Here is a 20,035-nt window from a genome sequence, read left to right on the forward strand (position 1 = left end):
TCCCGGCAGGACATCCCTGTGCTTGGGGTTGAAGACTGTCTCCTCTCCATCCAGGACCACCCTCTTATTTTAGAGTCCGTGCATGTCTCCCTGGATTGCCTCTCATCCCTAATGACAGCTGCCAAAAGCAAACCTGCTCCCAGCTTGCAGCCCTCTGCCCACAGTTGCAAAGGCAGGTCAGGGACAGATGCTCTCCAGAGCATTCGAGGGATGGACACCCTCCAGGGTCATCCCACACTGGTCAGCATCTCCACCAGGCTGGTCTCCCAGTTTCCATCCTTCCCCAAAGCCTTTAGCTGCGATGATGGGCAGGAGCTAGTCCCTCCTGCCTTGTTTCACATGTTCACTTTCTGCAAGCAAACCCACCTTATTTTTTTCCCTTGTTACCATCTACCTTTGTTGGGCTGTGGTCACTGTGTCTATCTAACTTGCTGTCCAAAGGCCAGGTCTCTCATGTGACCCCAGAGCTCCCTGGTGATGCCCAAGCACTTTCATCAATAAGCAGTCAAAAGTAAACACCAGCAAGAAAACAACAACAACCAAAAAAAGGTCTTTATTTCAATGACCAGGAATAAAATTTAATTCAAAGAGTGAAGATAGCAATACAAACCCCAAAGGCACTCCAAGCAAACTGGAGCGATTTGCACGAGTCCCTTCCCAAAGCAGCCAGGTAGATGTGGCTCTGGTCCCCAGCTCTCCCCCAGGATGGACATGGGGCAGACCCACACTTTTCCCCTGCATCCCCCCATGCCTCCCCCTTGCTGCAGGGACCCGCAGAAGCCCAGGGAGCTCCCAGACCTGGGGAACAGCCAACCTGGGGGGTAGGTGAGGGGCTTGGGGTGGGGGTGACTGAGTGACCCTGCAAGAAAGAAAGGCACTTCCCAAACTTCAGTGGCATCCTGCCACCTACATGCACCTTCCCCAGGACTGCCAGGTGTCCCTCCATCACCTACCCCTGCCCACCTCAATCCAACCCCCCGGGGATATAGTCCCTTGGGGGAGACACGGTGCCCCAGAGAGAGCAGCAAAGTGGGGGAGGATGTGACTCAAAGGTCAAGGAGCAAATCCAGCTTTGAGTAGTCCCCAGCTGCCCTGCGCTCACCACGGTGCCTGGGAAGCAAGCCCTCAGCTCCCCCTGACTGTCGCTCCCTCAAGGCACTTTGCTGCAGAGGAGGGACGAAGATCTCTCGTTCCTGGAAAGAGCAGGACAGGGAAAGGCACTGGCCCTGGGCAGGGATCCCTCGGAGCTGTGCCCAGAGCCTCCTGCCCTGGGCTCAGCCCAGCAACATGTGCAGTAAGGAGTACTGGAGCCCCAACCTGATTTTCTCTTGCACACACACATCCAACAGCCCATGAGCCCTGAGATGGGATGTGGAGCCTTTGGGAAAAGCAGGGATAAAATTCTGGAAGCAATGTTAATCCAACAACTCAGTAAGTGGATATCACTCCTAAAATTCAACCCAAAGCCACTGAAATTATGGATGATGATCCCAAACCTTCAGGATTTCCATGGTGGAAAGCCTGGGCTGTCCAGGGGGAATACTCTTTTCCCTGTATTTAGAGACAAGCAGCAGCCAGGCACTTGCAGACAGGCACTTGCTCCCCTGACATGGGGCTCACAGCCTCGGTCACGGATCCTGCCCCCTCCCCAGCTCTCCGGAGGTTCAGCTCCCTTTGACATAACTCTGTGCTCTTTCAGGAGATCCTGAACTGTTCTGGGTCCCACGTGCAAGGATCCAGTCTCCACTCACACCCTGATTTTGTCCTGAGGAGTCAGAAAGTTCACAAGAAACACTGAACGTGGGAAAATTGCTCTATTCAAGGAGCGGAAAGTCTCACAAAGCCACTTCCAGGCTTAACTCCCTTGCGCCATCAGCTCCTTCTAGCCCCCGCCGTCTGACCCTGCAACCTGAACCCAGCCAGGCTTGGGAAGAGCAGCCTTTGGGTGGGGGGAAAAGCACCAATGCTGCCAAATCCCGCCCTTCCCATGGGACTTCATGGCAGTGGAACTGGCAGTCGGGGAAGTGGCTGGCAGTCTCCAGCACAGCTCTGGCCCAGGGAAGCAGTTGGCGAGCTCAGCACAGCAAACATGGCAGAGCACTGAGCAGAGCAATGGGAAGGGGACATCCTGACCCGGGCATGGTCAGAGAGCAGCATCTCTGCACTGTGTGGCCATGGAGGTGGTTATGAGCTGCACTGTGGGTTTGGGATTGTTTAATTTAACTTTTCTTCTTGTTTGAATAGAAATTAAGTCAAACTTGTAAGCAGAGGCAGAGCCATCAGCTCCCGAGGCTGGGGGAAGCTACTGGGACCTCTCTGCCTCCCAGTGCCACCTCTCCCAAGCCTGAAAATCTGCTTCACAGAGCAGGACCATCTACTAAAAACCCTATATTGTCCTTCAAAGAGGAAGAGGCAATCCTGGCACTCAGTTCTCGGCCCTAAGGGGAGTTTTCCTTAGCACTGAAGCAGCTCAGCAAGTGACTTTGTCCCCAAGACACAACCCAGCTTTCCATCCCAGTCTCCCCTCTGATGGCACAGCACGGCCATGTCACCAAGCAGCTCCCAGAGGTGGCACGGACGGTGTAGTGGTGCTGCCGGTATGGCATCGGCCTCACTGAACCAGGCAGAGGGTGCCCAGCTCACCGCTGAGGTTGATTTCGGGGGGGCTCAAACCACACGCAAAACCATGAAGTAACACATAGAGAAACTCAAGGGGGTGGAGGTCTCCCCTGCAGAGAGAGGGGGGCCAGGGGGTTCAGACGCGGCCCCGGGGGTTGTGCTCGGGCAGCGGGTGCCTGGCAGGGGGCTGCTGCAGCAGGGAGGCGAGGATGCGCTGCAGCTGCGTGAGGCGGGCACGCAGGGAGGTGGTGGAGAAGAGGTTCAGCTGGTAGGACGGCTCAAGGGGCAGGATGGAGATGAGCCACCAGCACCATGTCGGGCCATCTGCCGAAGCCTGGAGGGGAGAGAAAGAGAGACCCCCCGGGTCAGAAACTACAAGGTGAATGTGTGTCAGGATGGCAATGCCAGCTTTGGATAAGGTATTCCTCTGAACTGCTTTTTTGTCTGTCTGGGCTCAAAACTGCCAGATAAACTAATTTAATTTCCAGACAAGCATTCCCCAGGGAGTCTCCAGACACAGATGTAACCAGGAAAAAGTCTATACTAAAGAGACAAAGAAATATCTTGTGCATTTCCTTGTCTAAGGCAATGCTTTTTGTAAACACGGGCCAAATCCCGCGTGGTTGGTGACTTCTGGGGCATTTGCCTTATCATCACTCAAAGAGGCGAGGTGCAGGCCAGGCAGGCACAACCACTGGGCAGTGGTTTTGTAAACTGGCTTTTTTAAAACCTGAGCCAAACTAAGAGGGAAATGCTCGATTCAGCTGATGGAGGACAAGTCGTTCAGTGTTGATGCAACTGCTGGCCAGGACAGCCTTAGCCTGGGACAAGCCAGCAAGAGCATATTTGTAATGACCCAGTCAGGTAACACTTTCTTAAAGGAGTGAAAACTAAATTTGGGGATTTTTTTTTTTCCTCCAGAATCTGAATTTGTCAGAGCAATTTAATAAGCAAACTGGATCCTGATCTCTTAGCTCCTCTCCTCAGGCCAGCTGTGGCCATCTCAAAGGAACACAATGAGAAAGGAGACCCCAGGCCCACTGAGTTGTGGGGTTCATTTCTTTGCCCATTTGTTTTGGCTTTTTCCCCAAGTGTTTTCAAATCCAGGCAGCTCAGTTTTTTGGTTCCTGTTTAGGAAGACTCCAGGAAAGCTTTTAAAACTCAATGCTCAGTTTCCAAGAACAATTTAAAACCGTAAAAAAATATTAAATAGTTTTAACAAACAAACCCTACCATCTCTGAGTGAGAGATGCTGTAACTAGTAACAGGAGTGAAAAACAGAGTTTGTTTTGCTCATCTCAGGGGTAAGCCGAGCAGAGAAGCAGGGTGGCTAGCACAGGAACAGCGCTGCTTCAGAGGCTCTCTTGGTACCCTTCTCTATTTAAAGCATCCTTTCCCTTGGGGCACTACCTGGATGTCCTCTTCCTTCTCCGGCAGAGGTCCATGATGCATCAAAATGTGCCTGGAGGCCAGGTCTCCGTGCTCACAGAACCGCTGAGCCAAGCGGTAGGTGTTCTCATGCAGGCACTGCAGCTCCTGCAGCTCCTCCCCGGCCACCTGCATGGACGGAAGAGGAACGTAGAAGGTGTCTGTGGGGAGGCTCTGTCCCACCACAGCAGGGGCTTTTGCCCTGGCCCTGCCCTCACCTTCTTGTCCTCCAGGTACTCGATGTCGGCAGTGTGGTAGCCATCCCTGTGTCCGCGGCTCAGCACCCGGAACCGCCGCCTGCCGATGGTGTCCACCAAGGACCTCCCGTCTGCCAGCAGCTCGATCTGCCGTATCTCCAGCACGCAGCCGTAGTCAGCAAAACTGGAGGGAGACGGGGGAGAAAAAAGGGGCTGAGCTGGGATACCAGTGGTGAGAGAGCTGCTTCTCCTGAAGGCACCAGCTCCAGAGGACGAAAAGGCCCAGGCACAAGCTGGCTGGAAGGGGGCAAATTCAGAAATTCATTCAACTCTGTGGAGTTACCACTTGCTGCTAAGAGGGCAGGGAATAGTGAGTACACTGCCTGCACTCCCTTGGATTTGCCATATACCAGAATGACTTAGGTTGTCATATTGCCCTGATGTGCAGTGGTCCTGAAGACACCATCCCTTGCAGAGTCATCCTCCCAAAGCCCAGAAAATGTTATTTATCTCATTTCACTTGAACAGGACTGGAGCACAGGGAGGATATGTCATGTAAATAGAGGTATTTAACAGAGTACTTGGGTTAGGAGCCTGGAACTGAGCCCATCTGAGATCTGGAGGTGCCACCAGGAACATAAGGATGGCCATACTGCACCAAACAAGCCCATTTAACCCAATGTCCTCTCACAGCTTGTTAAGGACAAAGTATGAGAAGTACAGCAGTTTTCAAGTGCTCACTAAGAGGAGCTGGATGTCACAGCCAGGGAACCATGCAGCTCACAGGCGTCCTGAGCCAGAAGCTGTTCCCAGACAGTTGTATTTAACAGCCACCACTGGCTCTGGCCAGCTCCAGTGTTGGCCCCATTCATTGTCTGGCCAGTCATGATGCTGGGAGGCAGCGAGATCCCATTTCACTCTGCTGTGTGGGGAACACACCACCTCCCTGCTGATTTTATCTGTGGGGTGCAGTGGGATAGGAAATTGCACCTGGTTCCTTCTCTCCGAACTACTCAAGATTTTAGACATTTGGGGCTGGGGCAGAGAGGGGCAAATCAGCCAGGGCAGAGAGAAGCCACCTTGCTCAGGAGCTCACCTCTTCCCGTTCTCATATATACACATGCCGAACCTCCTCGTGCCGGTCTCCTGGCACCGTCGGATCATGAGGCGGTAGCGAGGCTCGAAGACGTGCAGAGGGCAGGCGATGCCTGGGAAGGACATTGTGCATACGAAGATGGGGATGTTCTTGGTCAGGCTAAGGGACAGGAGAGGAGACCACTATGAAACCTTCTGGAGTAAATCCCATCCCAAGGGCTCTGCATCGGCTTGTGCCATGGCTGCTCCTCAAACCAGATCTGTCCTTTACCCCAGGAAGTGATGCTCCAGTGTAGAGCAACACCAAAGTTTCCACTTGGCTCACCAAGAGCCCAAGGACAGACTCTGCCCACAAAACAGCTCCTTGCAGAGATGGTCCCTCATCCCCAGGTGCCCAATGGGGTACGTCCGCGCCCCCCCCAGCACTGCTGTGACGTGGTCCTAGAAGTGGGACAGACATCACCTGAGCAGTCCCAAGCCAGAGTGATGGTATGTGGTGTAGACAGCCCCCTCAGAGCCCTTCACAGCCCCTGTGCACACACACACACACACACACACACACACCAGAGCAGGTCGCTGCTTACTTGGACAGCTCTGCCATCTCCGCCTGGTGCAGCTCCCGGCGCTCAGCCAGCTGTGCAGGGAAGGTGGCCAGCATGATGTCCTGCAGCAACACAGTGGGGCTGTAGCTTCCAGCCTTCAGGTACTAAAAAATTAGACCCAGAAATAGGTTGATGAAGAGCAGGAGGGGGAACCTTGAGGCCCTGCCAGGCTCTGAATCACGCTCACGTTTATTGGAGCTGAGGATAACTTTAGATCAGAGAAAGTCAGAGATAAAACCTATTGGGGGATGTCAAGCCATCTAGCAGGATGGGATGTCAGGTCCACCGAGACCTCCAGATGCAGCTCAGAGCCAGGGCCCATCCAATGCAGCATCCTGTCTCTGACAGTGATGCAGTCCTTGTATGACAACCTAATTTCCCTGATGGTCTCATCTGAATCCCTTTTCATTAAAAATTAAATCAAATCTCCAGGCTAGCAGGTTTTCCATCCATTTCCATTTTTTAAAGTAATTAGCATCCACTTCTTTCTTTCCCTGTCTCTCTACACCTTTCAGTCCTGTTTACAGTCTCACTAAATCACTGTGGCATCTTGTGGAAATTAATATCTTGGTCTTAATTATCAACTGTCTGGTCATTCCCACGTGAGCAAAGCTGATTCTGCCATGCCAGGGAGCTGCTAACATGACAGCATTGCACCTTCCCACCCCAGCCCTGGGCAGGCTGCTGGCAGCCAGAGCCAGTCCCCGGCTCTCCCTCAGGCTCCCTCCCACAGCACACATGCCCCCACCTCTCTCAGGCTCTGTTTGCAGAGGGGGCAGTTGGGGCGGTGGTCCAGGCAGCGTTCGAGGCACTCCTTGCAGAAGGTGTGCCCGCACGGCGTCGTCACCGGCTCGAAGAACATCCTGCAGAGGGACCAAAGTCAATGGACCGCAGAGAGCAACACAGGGGAAGGAGAACAGGTAAGCCCAGAAGAGAGAGAGATCACAGAGCCTCTGTTCACAGGGCTGGGTGCCATCAAAGCCATCATTCCCCAGGCCTGGCTCAGCACCCCAGTTTGGAAACCCTCGCTGGTCTCAGCCCCACGGTGCAGGGGTCCCACAAAGCACTCAGGGATGTGCAGAGGCCCAGACTGCTGCTGCAAGGGTTGAGCAGGTCAGGGAGAGCAAAGCCGTGGGTGCAGCTTCTGGCTATCCCCCAGCCTTGTACCTGCATCTTCCCTGAATCACCTTGCTGAGAGCAAGAGATTTTGCTTCCAGCAGGAACAAGACATTTCTCATGTCCCCTCCTACCATTTCAAGGGATATTTGCTGCCTTCACCAGCCTTCTGCACTGAAGACAGAGATGCTGCAGGGATGCAACACCATGGAAAGCTATCTCACACTGTGTCTTCAAGCCCTGGCAGCCCACAGTTATGAAACACACCTTCACTAAAGCTGCATTGTCTAAGGTTTGCTCATAACTCCTGTTAATTAAATTAAAAGCTTCCTAACTGGCTTATTCCTTTAATTAGAAGTCTGGGCTCAGACTGTTGGACTTGCACAATGATGTAAGATGAGAACTGTCCCAGGTCTGAGCACTGCTCCCTGTCCCTTTGGGGTCCCTGCAGACCCCGTCAGTACACACACGGCACCCCTCAGTCCTGGCAGGGCTGTGGTTCCCCAGACACCCACAGTGGTGTGTAGCCCAAAAGGCAGCCACGGGAAAGGGCCTCCTTCTCCCCTTCTCCACGAGCAGAGCTGGCAGCAAGCACTCAGGTTGCTCACAGGTAGCTTCAGGATCAGAAATGAAATGAAGGTGTCAGGAAAGCCTGCTCAGCATTGAGCCCCAACTCTTCCTGAATATTATGTTTCCCTGCTCTCAGAAGAGACCTAAATTCACCTAATTCAGACCAGATACAAGCTTGCTCTCTCTCTCCCCTGTGTTATTTCCCCATGCCATGCCCAGACCTGGAAAAAGCTGCTGAACAGGAGACCTTGACTGTCTTGCACATCCGGTGGTGCAACACCCAGCCCTCTGCCAGCAGCCGCTTGCACAACTGCTCGAGGTCCTGGGACATGCCAGAAATAACAGCATGCCCTGTGGCAGCACCCAGCTCTTCCCTGGACTTGAGTCAGCAGTTGGATGTGGGCTCTATCCTGTCCCCTTTCCCACCTCCAGCAGGCACAGAGCTCGGAAATGCTCCCCTCTGGGTTTGCAATACCCCCATGACAGATGGTGTTTCCCTGGGGCAACACCTTCCTGTTCCAGCCTGCAGTTACAAAGGGCAACCACCGCTTTCAGTCTTTGACCCCACTGAACATCCCCACCTCCACACCGATGTCCCAGGCAAAACAGACCTAATGATGCTGAGACAAGGTGATCTGAGCTCGTACAGTCTGGCAGGGCAAAGCATGCCCCTGTCTTCCCCTCTTATCTCTTACCTCTACTGAAACCTGCATTTCAGCAGTACTGGGGACTGAGTTTGCTATTAAGATGTGAAGAAAGATCCACACCAGGAAAGAAAACCCAGCAGGTGCTAATTCTTTATCCTAAAAGCTCTCTGGCCAGAGAACTCACCGTATGCAGAGGGAGCACTCCAAGTCAGATATGCTCAGCAGCTCCTCGAGGCACAGCTGGGTACACTTTGCTGCTGCTGTTTCCTCTTTGTTATCTAGTGGCAAAAGGGAAGAAAAGAGAAGACAATCCCCCATTTCAATACTGAATATTAATCTTTGCTTTCTGACCTCATTCTGAGTTGTAAGTAGTTAACTGCTACACAAAGTGTATGAAAGTTAAAACCAAAACCACTAGGAAATGCAACATAAACCCCTCTGTTAACCCATCCGTGTTCATCCATAGCTTTTACATCAGTAGGTCTTGGCAGAGGAAGGTGGTATCTCCCTACCTCCTTTTGCAGGCAGGGAAACTGAGGCACTGGGAGGTGAAGTGGCCTAAGAAGCTCCTAGATGGAGATCTCTGGAGACCTGCCACAAGACATCAGCACCGCTTTATGCAAACGCAGGTACGTGGCAGACATCTGGCTGGACACTGATGGCAAGTTAATGGCAGTGGAGGTGCCGCTTCCACCACGCACAGCATGCCATGTCCTTCACAAGGGCATTTAATCTAAATCTAAACCCATGGGAACCAAAGGGAGCCTCTCCCTGACTCCACACAGGGAACAAGTGATATCTGGCTTTAGCAAGAACTTTTCACCAAGCTAGACCCAAAAGTTTGGTGTAAGTTCACCAGCCCAACACAGGAAGATCCAATCCTCCTCACATGCATGAGAAGCAGCAAAAGTGCTGGCCAGAGCTGCCCCATTGCACACCCCTGGGATGTCTGCTCGCTGAGCTGGCACACAGCGCAAACACTGTTTTCAATGCCAAAATGGATTCTAAACAAGTATTTTGCATGAGAGGAGATTCTGGTACCGTTGATGACACTCACCTACTAACCACTGGCCCTGCCTCTCTGACGAAGTCTCCGGTTTGTGCCATCGCCCCGGCTGGGAAAGGGTGGCTGTCCCCTGACCGTGCTCAGACCCAGTGTCCCCTCTGCCATCTGCCAGCTCTCCCTCCTCATCCTAGGCACAACAAAGATGAAATTGAGCCCAAAATCTCTTTTCCCTTTGAATGCACAGCCCTATTTGTCCCACTAAGCCTGATGGCACCAGCAGGCTGGCTGGTGTGTTGCTGTATATTAACATCTTGCATCTGCAGGACAGCAGAAGAGCGTGGCCTTCACATATCCCTGCTCATCTGGTGGCAAAAACATGGGTTTACTCTGTCCAGATGTACCGCCTTGTATTTGGGTGTATCTGAGCCCATTTTCTCATATTTCCCTCTCCAAACCTGCCAAATTTGTCTTTAGAAGGCAAAGAGCAAAAGATAAGTTTTCCTTAATAGCTGCTAATGGTCTGAACTGTTCTCAAATGTGGTTTTTGCATGAAAAAAGCATTAAAACTGACTTTTTTTCCCCTGAATGTAGTGTCACTTGGGTGTTTTAAACACAATGAGAGTCTAAAATCCTACTAGAAGTACTGCAGAATAAAACTGGGAGAGAAATGGAGACAGAAGAAGCCTCCTCTGTTTCCCCAGTCCCCACAGCATCAGCTCTGATAGTGTCTTTGCTCTTCCACCCTCTACTACCTGCAGCTTCTCCTCCCAGCACGCAACCACGTGCACGTGGCTATGGTCCTGCACAGCTTCCCCTTATCACATCTGTTTTCCCATCATATGAAAACCCAATTTGGGATGTCCCAGAGGGACATTAAGTCCCATTGCAAACTCAGATCGTTGCAGACTCTCTTACCTGAGCTTGTGTTGAAGACAATGGGAGAGCAGGGCTCCCTCCACTGACCTGGGGACCAGTCAAGCCCTGGTGAGCATCACCCGGGCATGCAGCAGCCATGTGTGGCTGAGGAGCATCCTCTTGCTTGAGGATCTGCAAGGACAAAGTGGGGCTCAGGGGGTGCTGGGAGAAGGAAGCAGGGAGGTGGATGGGCTGCCAGATTCCCCCTTTCCCCAAAGCAGCCTCCTGCTCGCCACAGGACACATTGGGGTTACTTGTTTCGGCGCTGGCTGAGCTATCTTGTCAAACAAATGCCTTAGCAACACGTAAGGAAGAAAGCAGCACAAGGCAGTGAACAAAATGGTGTATTTTAAGGGGGCCATGGGAGCCATGTTCTCCATCACCCACAAAGAGCAGGAAGGGAGTGAGCTGTGAGGGGTACAAGGTCATTCCCCATTTCCCCGCCCTTTCCCTCCTGAAGAGCAAGTGTCCACTCATGGCATGAAGTCCCCAGGCTGGGGACACTGCTGGAGGCACCCCTGGTGATGGTGATTTTGGTACAAAGGTGGATGCTGGCCTGAAATCATCTGCAGAAAAGACACTGGCTTTCCAGTGACAGCTTTTGGCTGGCTGCTTTGCCTTGGGTGACTACTGATTGTCTCGAAGCCCACCTTGTGCCACGTGAGCATCTAAGCCCTGCAAAACCCGAGACTTGAAGATATGAACAGAGCAAGAGGAGTTTTCCTCATGGGTGAACCTGCACCAGAGCAATGGGAAAGCTCTTGGACCAGGACCCGACTTCCCTTGATCCCACTGCTGGCCAGAGCAGCACGACTGTGATGGACACGAGTCCTTCAGAGCACAAGGGCATCTCCCTGTGTGATGTGAGGGCACAGGACCCTGACACGGTACGGGCCACTCACCTTCTCCATCTCTCTCTGAGCAGGTTGGAAATGAGGACTGAGTGTCAGGCAGTGTTCCCATGCTAGCAGGGCTTCGGCTCTCTGCCCCATCTCCAGAAGCACCTTCCCTTTCCTGAAGAAGCCCTGCAGAGCAGAAAAACCTGTGGTGACTATGAGACAGTGACCAGCTGAGCACATGCCCCTTCAGCTCCCGTGAGAGCCCTGAGGGCATCTCCTTCCAGTCCTGCCTGCTCCCATCCCAGGCCAAAGCACCTGGACACATCGCTGCTCCCATGCTCAGACTTGTCTAAAAAAGACAGGTCCACCCGCAGCCAGGTGCCCGTAAAACAGGACTCTCCCAAAATGCAGCAGTTGCAAAAGCCAAGCAAACAAACCCTACAGAGGCCTAAAGAGGGAGCCAAGGGCTTCTGCCTTTGAAGCTGTGAAACCATTGTCAATGAGTGCTTCACAAATCGGCAAGTGAGCTCCCAGGGCTGATTTCTCCAAGGGCAGCTCAGCCTCTGGCCAACACCTCCCCAAGGCCCCACCTGTGATCCTGTGCACCAGCACAGTTTCATGCCCTCCCTGCCTGCATGCAAGCAAGGGCGGACACGGCACCGGACCTCTCCTGTTAGTGCAACGCAGCGCTGGCAGCCTGGGCTTGCAACTTCATGGGTCTGGCCAGTGTATTTCTGAGCAGGATGAATCCAGTGGCTAGGAGAATTCAGGAAAGGGGGAAACTGCTCCCGTACAGTAAGATTTGGCTCCAAGCGCAGTCGGCTGATGGGGCCTCCCCTCCGCTCACCTCATGCTCTCCAGGCTCAGCCCTGCACACAGCGTCCAGGTCTTCCAGCGCTCGCGGGTGCTGCCCCAGCGCTGCGAACGCCTCTGCCCGGCACAGCCGCAGGGAGCTGGCATCGGGGTCTGGAAAGAGAAATGTTGTCACTCATGTGATGAGTCCATGGCGAGGTAGTGGGACTGGATGACGCCAGGGAGATGCCACCACAGTGGGACAGCCCCTGCGCCGCTGCCTCGCGCTGAGCACAGCCAGCTCCTGCGCTCCTCTTTGGAAGGAGACACTGGCCTCATAAGTCTCTGCAAGGAAGTTATCTCCCCTAAACATCTAGCTTTAAACTATTTGAGGCTTTTTCCTTTGTTTTTCCCCATCTCCCACGAACGCCCTCAGCCAAGGGGCCACACCACTGCCTTGGGGCTCTGCCATGCTGGGATCTGGGCTCTCATCCATCCTTTTGGGATGCAGCAAAAAGGCTGTACCATACACATAGTCCCTCCAGGGGCTGTTGCCACGGAAGGCTCTGCAATGTGATTCACCCAGCAGAGCCACAATAACACGTTACCAAACAAGCCTGCAGCTACAGAGACCTGAATGCCCAAAACACCAGGGAGCCTCCCAGACCAACCTGGCTGCCACCACCCTCCTGGCACAGAGGAAAAACTGGCAGAGGTGCAAGGATCTGCCCCCACCATGTGAGTCAAGGTTTCCAAGTTTGAGAAAACGCTGAGACTTCCCAAAATGGAAAAAGGGAACTAAGCATCCAGTTCCTTGTCAGTGAGATGTCACTGATGGGATCTCAGTGGTGGGGGAGGCACAGCTCCCACAGGCACTACTGGCCATGACACCCCAAGTGTCACAGTGCTGGGCATCCCACATGCTCCTCCCTGCTCCTAAATAACAGGCAGAGAGATCCTCTTCTCTCCTGCATCAGGGAAACACCATTAAGACCTTCCTTCCTACAAGCACTTCCAGCAGGGGAATTGGGGTGGGAGATGTCGAAGAGTATGAGCAAGCAGCACCCCAAAGGCCCACACTCATGGAGTAACCAGGTGTGGTAATGTTTGTGGGTTTGAATTGCAGAGATTCCCAGACCCACCCCATTATATCACAGCTTGCCACGGAGGTGACCTACATCCAGTGCTGTGCTGGTTTCCCAGCTAAGGCAACGGGCCTGTGCACCCAATCCTGTGTCCCCCGCAGTGCAGAGCATCGCCCAAGGGCCACTAAGTGCTGAGGTTGGGGACCCGCTGCTCCCTGGCCCCTCTGGGGAAGCCTCCAGTGTCACACAGGTCCCCGCCGGCTCCGAGCTCCCCGTGGGACAATGGTAGGTCCAGCATGGGTAGCACATGTGGTGGCCCTGCAGGATGCTGGCTCTAAGGCCAACCTCGTGTCATAAATTAGGCACCATTCGCAGGCAGTGGTGCTGCATTTACTGTGGCAAAGTGGTGCGGGCAATATCACCTTGCTGAAGGGCTGGCATCTCCCTCCAGGGCAAACCAGGTCCAGGGCCCTGGCCAGCAGCCGATCAGCGATCATCAGGAGACATCGTTGCTGATGATGTCTCCCGTGCTCCCAACCCCAGCAGTATTTCCTCCTGCCCCGGTTCAAATATGACACTGATGTAGCTCTGCCAGCGAACTGCAGGTCCGGACTAGCAGCCCCATGACAGCAGGGTGCAGGCAGCCAGCATCTGCCCACACCCCTGCCCACCTCCTCTGTCACCATGCCCGGCGCCCACCGATCCGCCCAGGCATCCGCCACATCTTATCATGGAGGAGGAAGCTCTGGCACAGCTATTGCTTCCTTGGCCCCATGCTCACTGTGTAGCACTGGGAGATCTTGCTCTCTACCTGGTGCCACCATAACATGGGGAGCAGCAGAGCCCAGGCCCAGCCACTCCTGCACCAAGGCTGCACTGGCCACGCTGAGCTGTGCAGCAGAACAACACCTGATCCCTCAGAGCTTATTTTCATTTATAATGTTAGCTGGCACCTTAGGGCTCAAGTTAGAAAAACGTGGGAACTTGCTGCTCAGCAACCTGTCCCACAAGTATGCATCCAGAGATGAAATATTCCATCTCCTAATGACAGGTAGGGATGAACAAATGGGTACAAAGTCTAGAGGCTTATCTTCCATGTGGGCAAACCCATTCAAACATTTGCACAGCCTGGCAATAAAGCAACTGATTTGGTGGGGGAAAAAAAAAAAAAATGTGTAAAACAGGGCTCTGAATTCTGCATTTCTGTTCTGCTGCAGCTATTTTTGATCTATGATATCATTAGACATCAGGGACGTAAGCCAGCTGGCGGCCCCAGTGACTGATGAGTGACTGATAGTGCTCCCCAGCCTCCTGTCTCTAGGCGTGTTGGGAGGCCTCCTGTGTTACACGTTACAGTGCATTTTTTTCTGTTCACATAGAAATACAAAAGAAAAAAATCTGACAATTTATTTTCTTCCAAGCAAAGAGAGCTCCTCTACAGGCTGGGCTGAGCAGCACACTGCAAACTGGCCCACAGTGCGACACTGAACCACGAAAAAACCCATTCTTGTGGGTCGAACATTTCTCAGTGGTTCTGTTTGAAAGCGAAGGGGATCCCATAAGAAGTTGTGCAGCCTGAAAGTGTGCTGCAGGCAGCAGGAGTGGGAAAACACATCCCGAAAGCACCACCCACGTGGCTGAGCCTGAGCAGCACCAGCAAGCGCAGGTTTAGGGGAGCTGCAGCTGTGATTGACTGAAATTTCCTCCAGGTTTAGGGGAGCTGCAGCTGTGATTGACTGAAATTTCCTCCAGGTTTTGGGGAGCTGCAGCTGTGATTGACTGCAATTTCCTCCAGGTTTAGGGAAGCTGCAGCTGTGATTGACTGAAATTTCCTCGTTGCCCTAAGCCGGACTTCCCCTGTCCTTCAGGGAACGGAGCAGGCAGGGAAGACCGAGGACAGAGCTTGCGATGTTTCCTCTTTATACTCACAGAGGCTTTTTAAAAAGAGGTATATAATTGCACACCCTAATCAGACAAAAGCCTGGCAATAAGGAAAACAGTACTAGAGAACTGTGCACGTGCATTTACACGGAAGGACGGGTGTGCAGGGTACGAGATGGATGCCTCGGGAGGTTGCATAAAGGCACCTGCTTTTGGTGCCAACACCAGGATCGGGCAGCCCGCTCAGCCCTTGGTTCCAGGCATACCCTGGACCTCTGGCACTTGTTTCGCAGCAGGCGATGAATAAGTGTCTGCGCCGCGGGAGGAGAGCTGACTGCTGTCATAGAAACGCCAGTGGAGAAAGTACCTTATGCCTCTGCCGTCCCAACCCCCTGCTCCAGACACATTGTATAACCCCTTTTATTTAAGCATTACTCTACAAGAAATCCACTTACACATTAAAGCAGATCAACCCGTCTGGGCCCGATCCTGACCCTGCAGGCAAACGTCTCGCCAGAGCCAGTTGCAAAAGGGGGCTGAGGGGTGCGGGGGGGGCACTGCCCCGCACCATGGGGCTGGCCCAGGAGCCTGGCCAAGGCTGTGTCCTCACCAGGCTCTGAGGGTGAGGACGTGTCTGTCCGGGACTGGAAAAGTCCCAACCACTTTACATAATGGCCACCCCCCCGGGCAGAACTCTTCCTCTGACCCTGAAATATTGCCGGGTGGCAAGATGCAAGAAGCTGTTTGCTGCTCTTTCCTCCCCAGCCTCTTGCTAAGGCCAGACGCATGTGGCCGATGGGATGCAGGCTGTGTGTCCTGCCCTGCCCGTGGCCCTGGCAGCCAGGATGAGCAGCGGGGGCTTGCCCTGCCACCCACCCCGTCCCATCACCCCGGGACACCTGCGGACATGGGAGAAATGCCCAGCAGCTGGATCCCCCCTGCCCATCCCCACCAGCACTGCCTTTCCAACACTTCCAGCTTCCCAGGGCTCCCAGCTCTGGACTGTGCAGGCCCAGAGGGCACTTCAGTGCTGGGACAAAGTGACCCACGTTGGCACCCAACAGCCCAGCCTGCACACCCTCATGCCAGCTGCAGGGCTGGCCCCTCGCACCCAGCACCCCCCAAGCCGCCCCGCCAGCCCCTCGGGCCCGGTGGTGCTCACCCAGCTCGACCGCTTTCTGAGCCATCCTCAGCGCTTCCCGCGCGTCCCCACGGGTGACACGGTCCCGGACGTGTGCCACCAGCCAGGCCAGCCGGCTCTCCCGCTCCACGCATTTCTCCAGGAGGCCGCAGAGCACCACGTTGCACTTCGCCACCCCGACGCCCAACAGCTTCAGCCTCTCCTGGCACAGGGGGCAGCGGGAGGGCACGGCCCCCCCGAGGCACGGCTTGCAGAAAGAGTGACCGCAGGACACGGTCACCGGCTCCCAGAGGAGGAGGAGGCAGGAGGGGCAGCGCAGCATGTCCAAGCCCCCGCTCCCGGGGTCGAGGGGCTGCCGGACGGGGCTCCCCCCCCGGGGTGAGGAGGACGGGCTGGGGGGGCCGCGACTCATCGCCGTGGTTGGAGCCGGCGAGGGGGAGCTGCCCTTAGGGCCAGCAGTGCCCGCACAGCCCGGCCGCCGCCGGGACCCCGCGCATCGCCCCGCTCCGCCCCGCTCAGCCCATCCTCCCGGCCCGGCCCGGCCCGCCGGGGCAGGACCCCCCCGGGCCGAACCGGCGGGGGCGCCGGTGGCGGAGCTGCCGGGGCCGCCATTGGCCGCCGCAGCCGCCCCGCCCCGCCCCGCCCCGGCCGCGTTTCGTAACGGAGCCGGCGGTACCGGGGGGCTCGGGGCGGGGGCGACCCCGAGAGGGATGCGGGAACGGGGCGGGGAAGTGCCCCAGCGTGGGCTCGGGCACGGGCTGGTGAGCAGCGGTCCCGGGGTGTTGGGGGCGCTCCGGTGCCGACCCCCCCCCCTGCCCCCGGAGCCGGGACACGGGGGTGTTGGGGGGGTCCGGAGCAGCCGGGGTGCGGGGTACAGGTCGGGGCACACGAGTGTGAAGCCATGGGGCGGGGAGGTGCTGGAGAGCAGGGTCCCCGGGGGATCTGGGGTGCTCTGAAGCAGGACGAGGGTGCAAAGTGCTGGGGGATGTTTTGGGGTGCCCCAAGATGGGGCCAGGACTCTTTGGAGACAGCCCATGGTGTGGGCTGCCTGGGGTATTGGGGTGCTGCGGAGCAGGGCTGGGACACAAGGCCTGGGGGACACAGGGTCTCTGGGATGGGGACAGGAGGGTGGGATGCTCCAGGGCGGCTGGGGCACTCAATAGCTGGGGGGCTCGGGAGCAGCCCAGGGTGTGGGGTACCTGAGATAGCTGAGGCTCTCCAGAGCAGGGCTGGGGTGCAGGCTGTTGTGATGCCCCAGAGCAGCCGGGGCTGAGGTGCACCAAGCACCCCTTTGCAGACCCCACCATGCAGAGCCATCATGGCAGGATGTTTTGGGGGACAGGGGTGTTCCTCCAGTGTAGATGGGAAACTGCATCTCCCTCAGATGCTCTACTTATCCAGAATTGAACAAGTTCAGACCCTGTATGGGGACGGTCACCTTCCCACTCACAGACCCCCAGGGTGGGCCCTGTGTCCCAAGGGAGATGCATCCCCCCAGCACACAGCCATACACCAAGGGGTCGGCAGCTCTTGCATAGCAGGTGCTGGGAAAAACAGCTGAAATCTGGCAACTCTGGAGTTTAGTAGATCAGACTTTTATATAAGGATGATGCACATTCCCCAAGGACTCTTTTATGTGTCCCCAAACACAAACCAAACCCATGCACGTGCTGGAATGGGTGCTCAGGGAGGGAGGTCACCAGCAGGACATGAGTACTGGTGAAACCCATACCCCACCAAGGGAGTGGCTGGCAGAGGTTTGGGCTGTGGAGCAGGTTTTGTTTCAAAATCTACTGTGATTACATTAAACAGCTCATGAGTGGTTTTAAAAGCTCATCAACTAAGGATGTTATGTGGGCTTGGAAGGCTTGCTCCGTTATCTTTTTAAGTGATCCTTTCAGACTGGAGAAATCTCAGGCCCTGTTGAGCAGCACAGCCCCAAACACCTCCTTGAGAGTGGCATTAATGGTCACCCTGGGAGCACTGTGGGGCTGTCAGGGACTCTGCCCCGCAGGGGACATTTTCCATGTTCCCCATCTGCAAGACCAGTCTTTGGTCGCCCTCCCAGAGGGACCTGTCATGTCACTGCCCCCAGCAGTTCTCCCAGGGGCATTTCTCAGAATGGGCAAGGCTCATTCACACCAGACACTGTCCTCTTATGATTTAGTTCTCACCATAACTAGTTTTTCCACCAAACTAAAACAACTAAAACAAAGATTGTCACCAGGGAGTCCTCACCAGTCTTACGCCCAGATTACCCCTCAAGAAGGACACGTTCATGGCTTTGGAGCCATGAAATGAGGGTGATGTTAGCTACTATGGCCAATTTTGCGGTGATGTGCTTGAAGAGTGCTCCCATAACCTGTGTGAGTGGCTCAGCTGGGAGCAGCACCCATGGGCAGCCAGTGTCAGGTGAGGAGCGGAGCATCTTTCCTCACCCCAGCCAGCTCCTCTGGGAGACACCAGGCTGTTCCTGGGGACCTGCCTTGTTCTTTTCCTCACCTTCTGATTCACTCCACAACCGTTCTCATGTGTGCGGGCTCTCCAGCGGCGTCTCGTAAGCAGCGAGGACGTGCCGCTGCCTTTGCATAATGCAGTTAAAAATCAATCAACCACAACACGTGAGTCTATTGGAAACCAGGCTTCATTAGCGCCAGCACAAGAACAATTTGTTTTCTTCATTCCATCCAGAGCTGAGCTGGTTCTGAACTCCAAATGCTTTCACTTGTCACTGGTGTGTTTGTGCTGACTCAGTACATAACTGAAAAAAAAAAAAAATTAAAAAAAAACTTTAAATGCTTAATGCTCACTGTTCTGCTGGCCAGATGAGGACTTCATGTTTTGCATAACACAGAACAGATCACACTGTGTTTAGGAACTAGTTGCAAAGCACAATAGGATTTATTTTATAAGGTTTTTTTTTTCCACTTTAAAGGTGGGAAGCAGCCCAGGGTCCGTGCAGGGTGAGGAGTTCCAGGTGTTGGTGCAGGGGAAACCAGCTCCTGCTCTGGCTCTCAGCCACACACACTGCTTGTGCTTCAGCTTGAGTACAGCCTCATTAACATGGCCCAGACTGTTGACAGTGCAACATGAGGATTAGGGATTTCACACCAGCTATGTTTGCTCATTTTTAGTGCATAAATTTGTTGCACGCATTGACGTTTGATTTTGACACATCAGGGATTAAGGAGTGGCTCAGAGGTGACAGCACCTTCCCAGTGGTGCCTTTTCTTGTGCAGAGACCTGTGTGCTCCTTAGGGTGTCTTCAAAGGCACCATAAGCACTTGCTAAACAGGAATATGCACCCTGAATGTCATGACCCCTTTTACACACAACTATCCCCACTCTGCCCACCAACCTCCTCCTGAGCAGATGAGGCTGTCAGCATCAGATCCAAATGTCCTGTTGCACAGAGGTAAAACAAGTTTCTCTGTTTCAAAAGCAGTGGAAGGAGGAAAGTGTCGGCATCCCAGCTGAGCAAGGGCCACACAGGGCTGAGGGTGGCACCAACGTATAAGAGCCAGTGCAGCGTGCTGGGTGATCAGGCAGAGAGCCAGGGCCAAATCCAGCCTCAGCATCTGGGTGGACCCACTCGTGCCCGCATGGTTTACAGCACCCTTTCAGGAGCATTGCGTCTGGATCCTGGCTTGTCTGAAAGCCTTGAGGGTTGGCGTAAGGAATTATTTTTACACCTCAGTACGTGCAAATAACATGTAGGGAGTTATTTGCATCATACCCCTCCCAGCCCGTCAACAAACACACCAGCTTCCTGGAATTTTTGCTTTCTTTACATCACAATATTTCTAGATCCAGGATGTTATTCAACCACCAGGTTTCTCCATTTGCCACATGCAGTTCAAACCTGGTCCTGGGAAGTGAAGCAAAAGGAAGTGGAAGCAGGTGGTGTGGGACACTCTTCATCTGCAGTCACGGCTCATCTTTTATAACACCTTTTCTTTCAGGTCTCTGTAGACAATAAGGGGAGATGCTCCATGCCTGGTTTTCTCTTGGACAGAGGCAAGCAGTTTGCCACACTGCTCCTTGATGTTTGGTATTCGAGGTCTGCACTGTGCTGACTAGGCGATGGGCAGGGAGCAATCAT

The 20,035-nt window shown here is 54.4% G+C and overlaps 1 protein-coding gene across 1 annotated transcript; it reads right to left on the reverse strand.

Annotated features, from left to right (window-relative positions):
* Positions 1-537: 537 nt before the first annotated feature.
* Positions 538-16,500, reverse strand: LOC141929411 (LON peptidase N-terminal domain and RING finger protein 1-like). The gene is made up of 12 exons (XM_074838808.1): positions 15,955-16,500; positions 11,882-12,000; positions 11,098-11,220; positions 10,196-10,327; positions 9,332-9,467; positions 8,459-8,552; positions 6,690-6,804; positions 5,924-6,045; positions 5,341-5,499; positions 4,266-4,428; positions 4,030-4,176; positions 538-2,953 (listed from the first exon to the last, which is right to left on the reverse strand). The coding sequence occupies exons 1-12, from the start codon at positions 16,343-16,345 to the stop codon at positions 2,756-2,758; spliced, it is 1,899 nt and encodes a 632-aa protein (XP_074694909.1). The 5' UTR covers positions 16,346-16,500; the 3' UTR covers positions 538-2,755.
* Positions 16,501-20,035: the final 3,535 nt, after the last annotated feature.

The sequence above is a fragment of the Strix aluco genome, chromosome 13 (assembly GCF_031877795.1).
Source record: "Strix aluco isolate bStrAlu1 chromosome 13, bStrAlu1.hap1, whole genome shotgun sequence".
In the NCBI taxonomy this organism is placed as follows: Eukaryota; Metazoa; Chordata; class Aves; order Strigiformes; family Strigidae; genus Strix; species Strix aluco.

Excerpts from the sequence above, each read along its gene's own strand:
- LOC141929411 (XM_074838808.1), bottom strand. The coding sequence starts at position 16,345 with ATGAGTCGCGGCCCCCCCAGCCCGTCCTCCTCACCCCGGGGGGGGAGC. Across the intron at positions 11,221-11,881 it reads CTGAGCCTGGAGAGCATGAG|GGCTTCTTCAGGAAAGGGAA; the intron begins GTGAGCGGAGGG and ends TCTGCTCTGCAG. Across the intron at positions 8,553-9,331 it reads GCAGGGCCAGTGGTTAGTAG|ATAACAAAGAGGAAACAGCA; the intron begins GTGAGTGTCATC and ends TTTTGCCACTAG.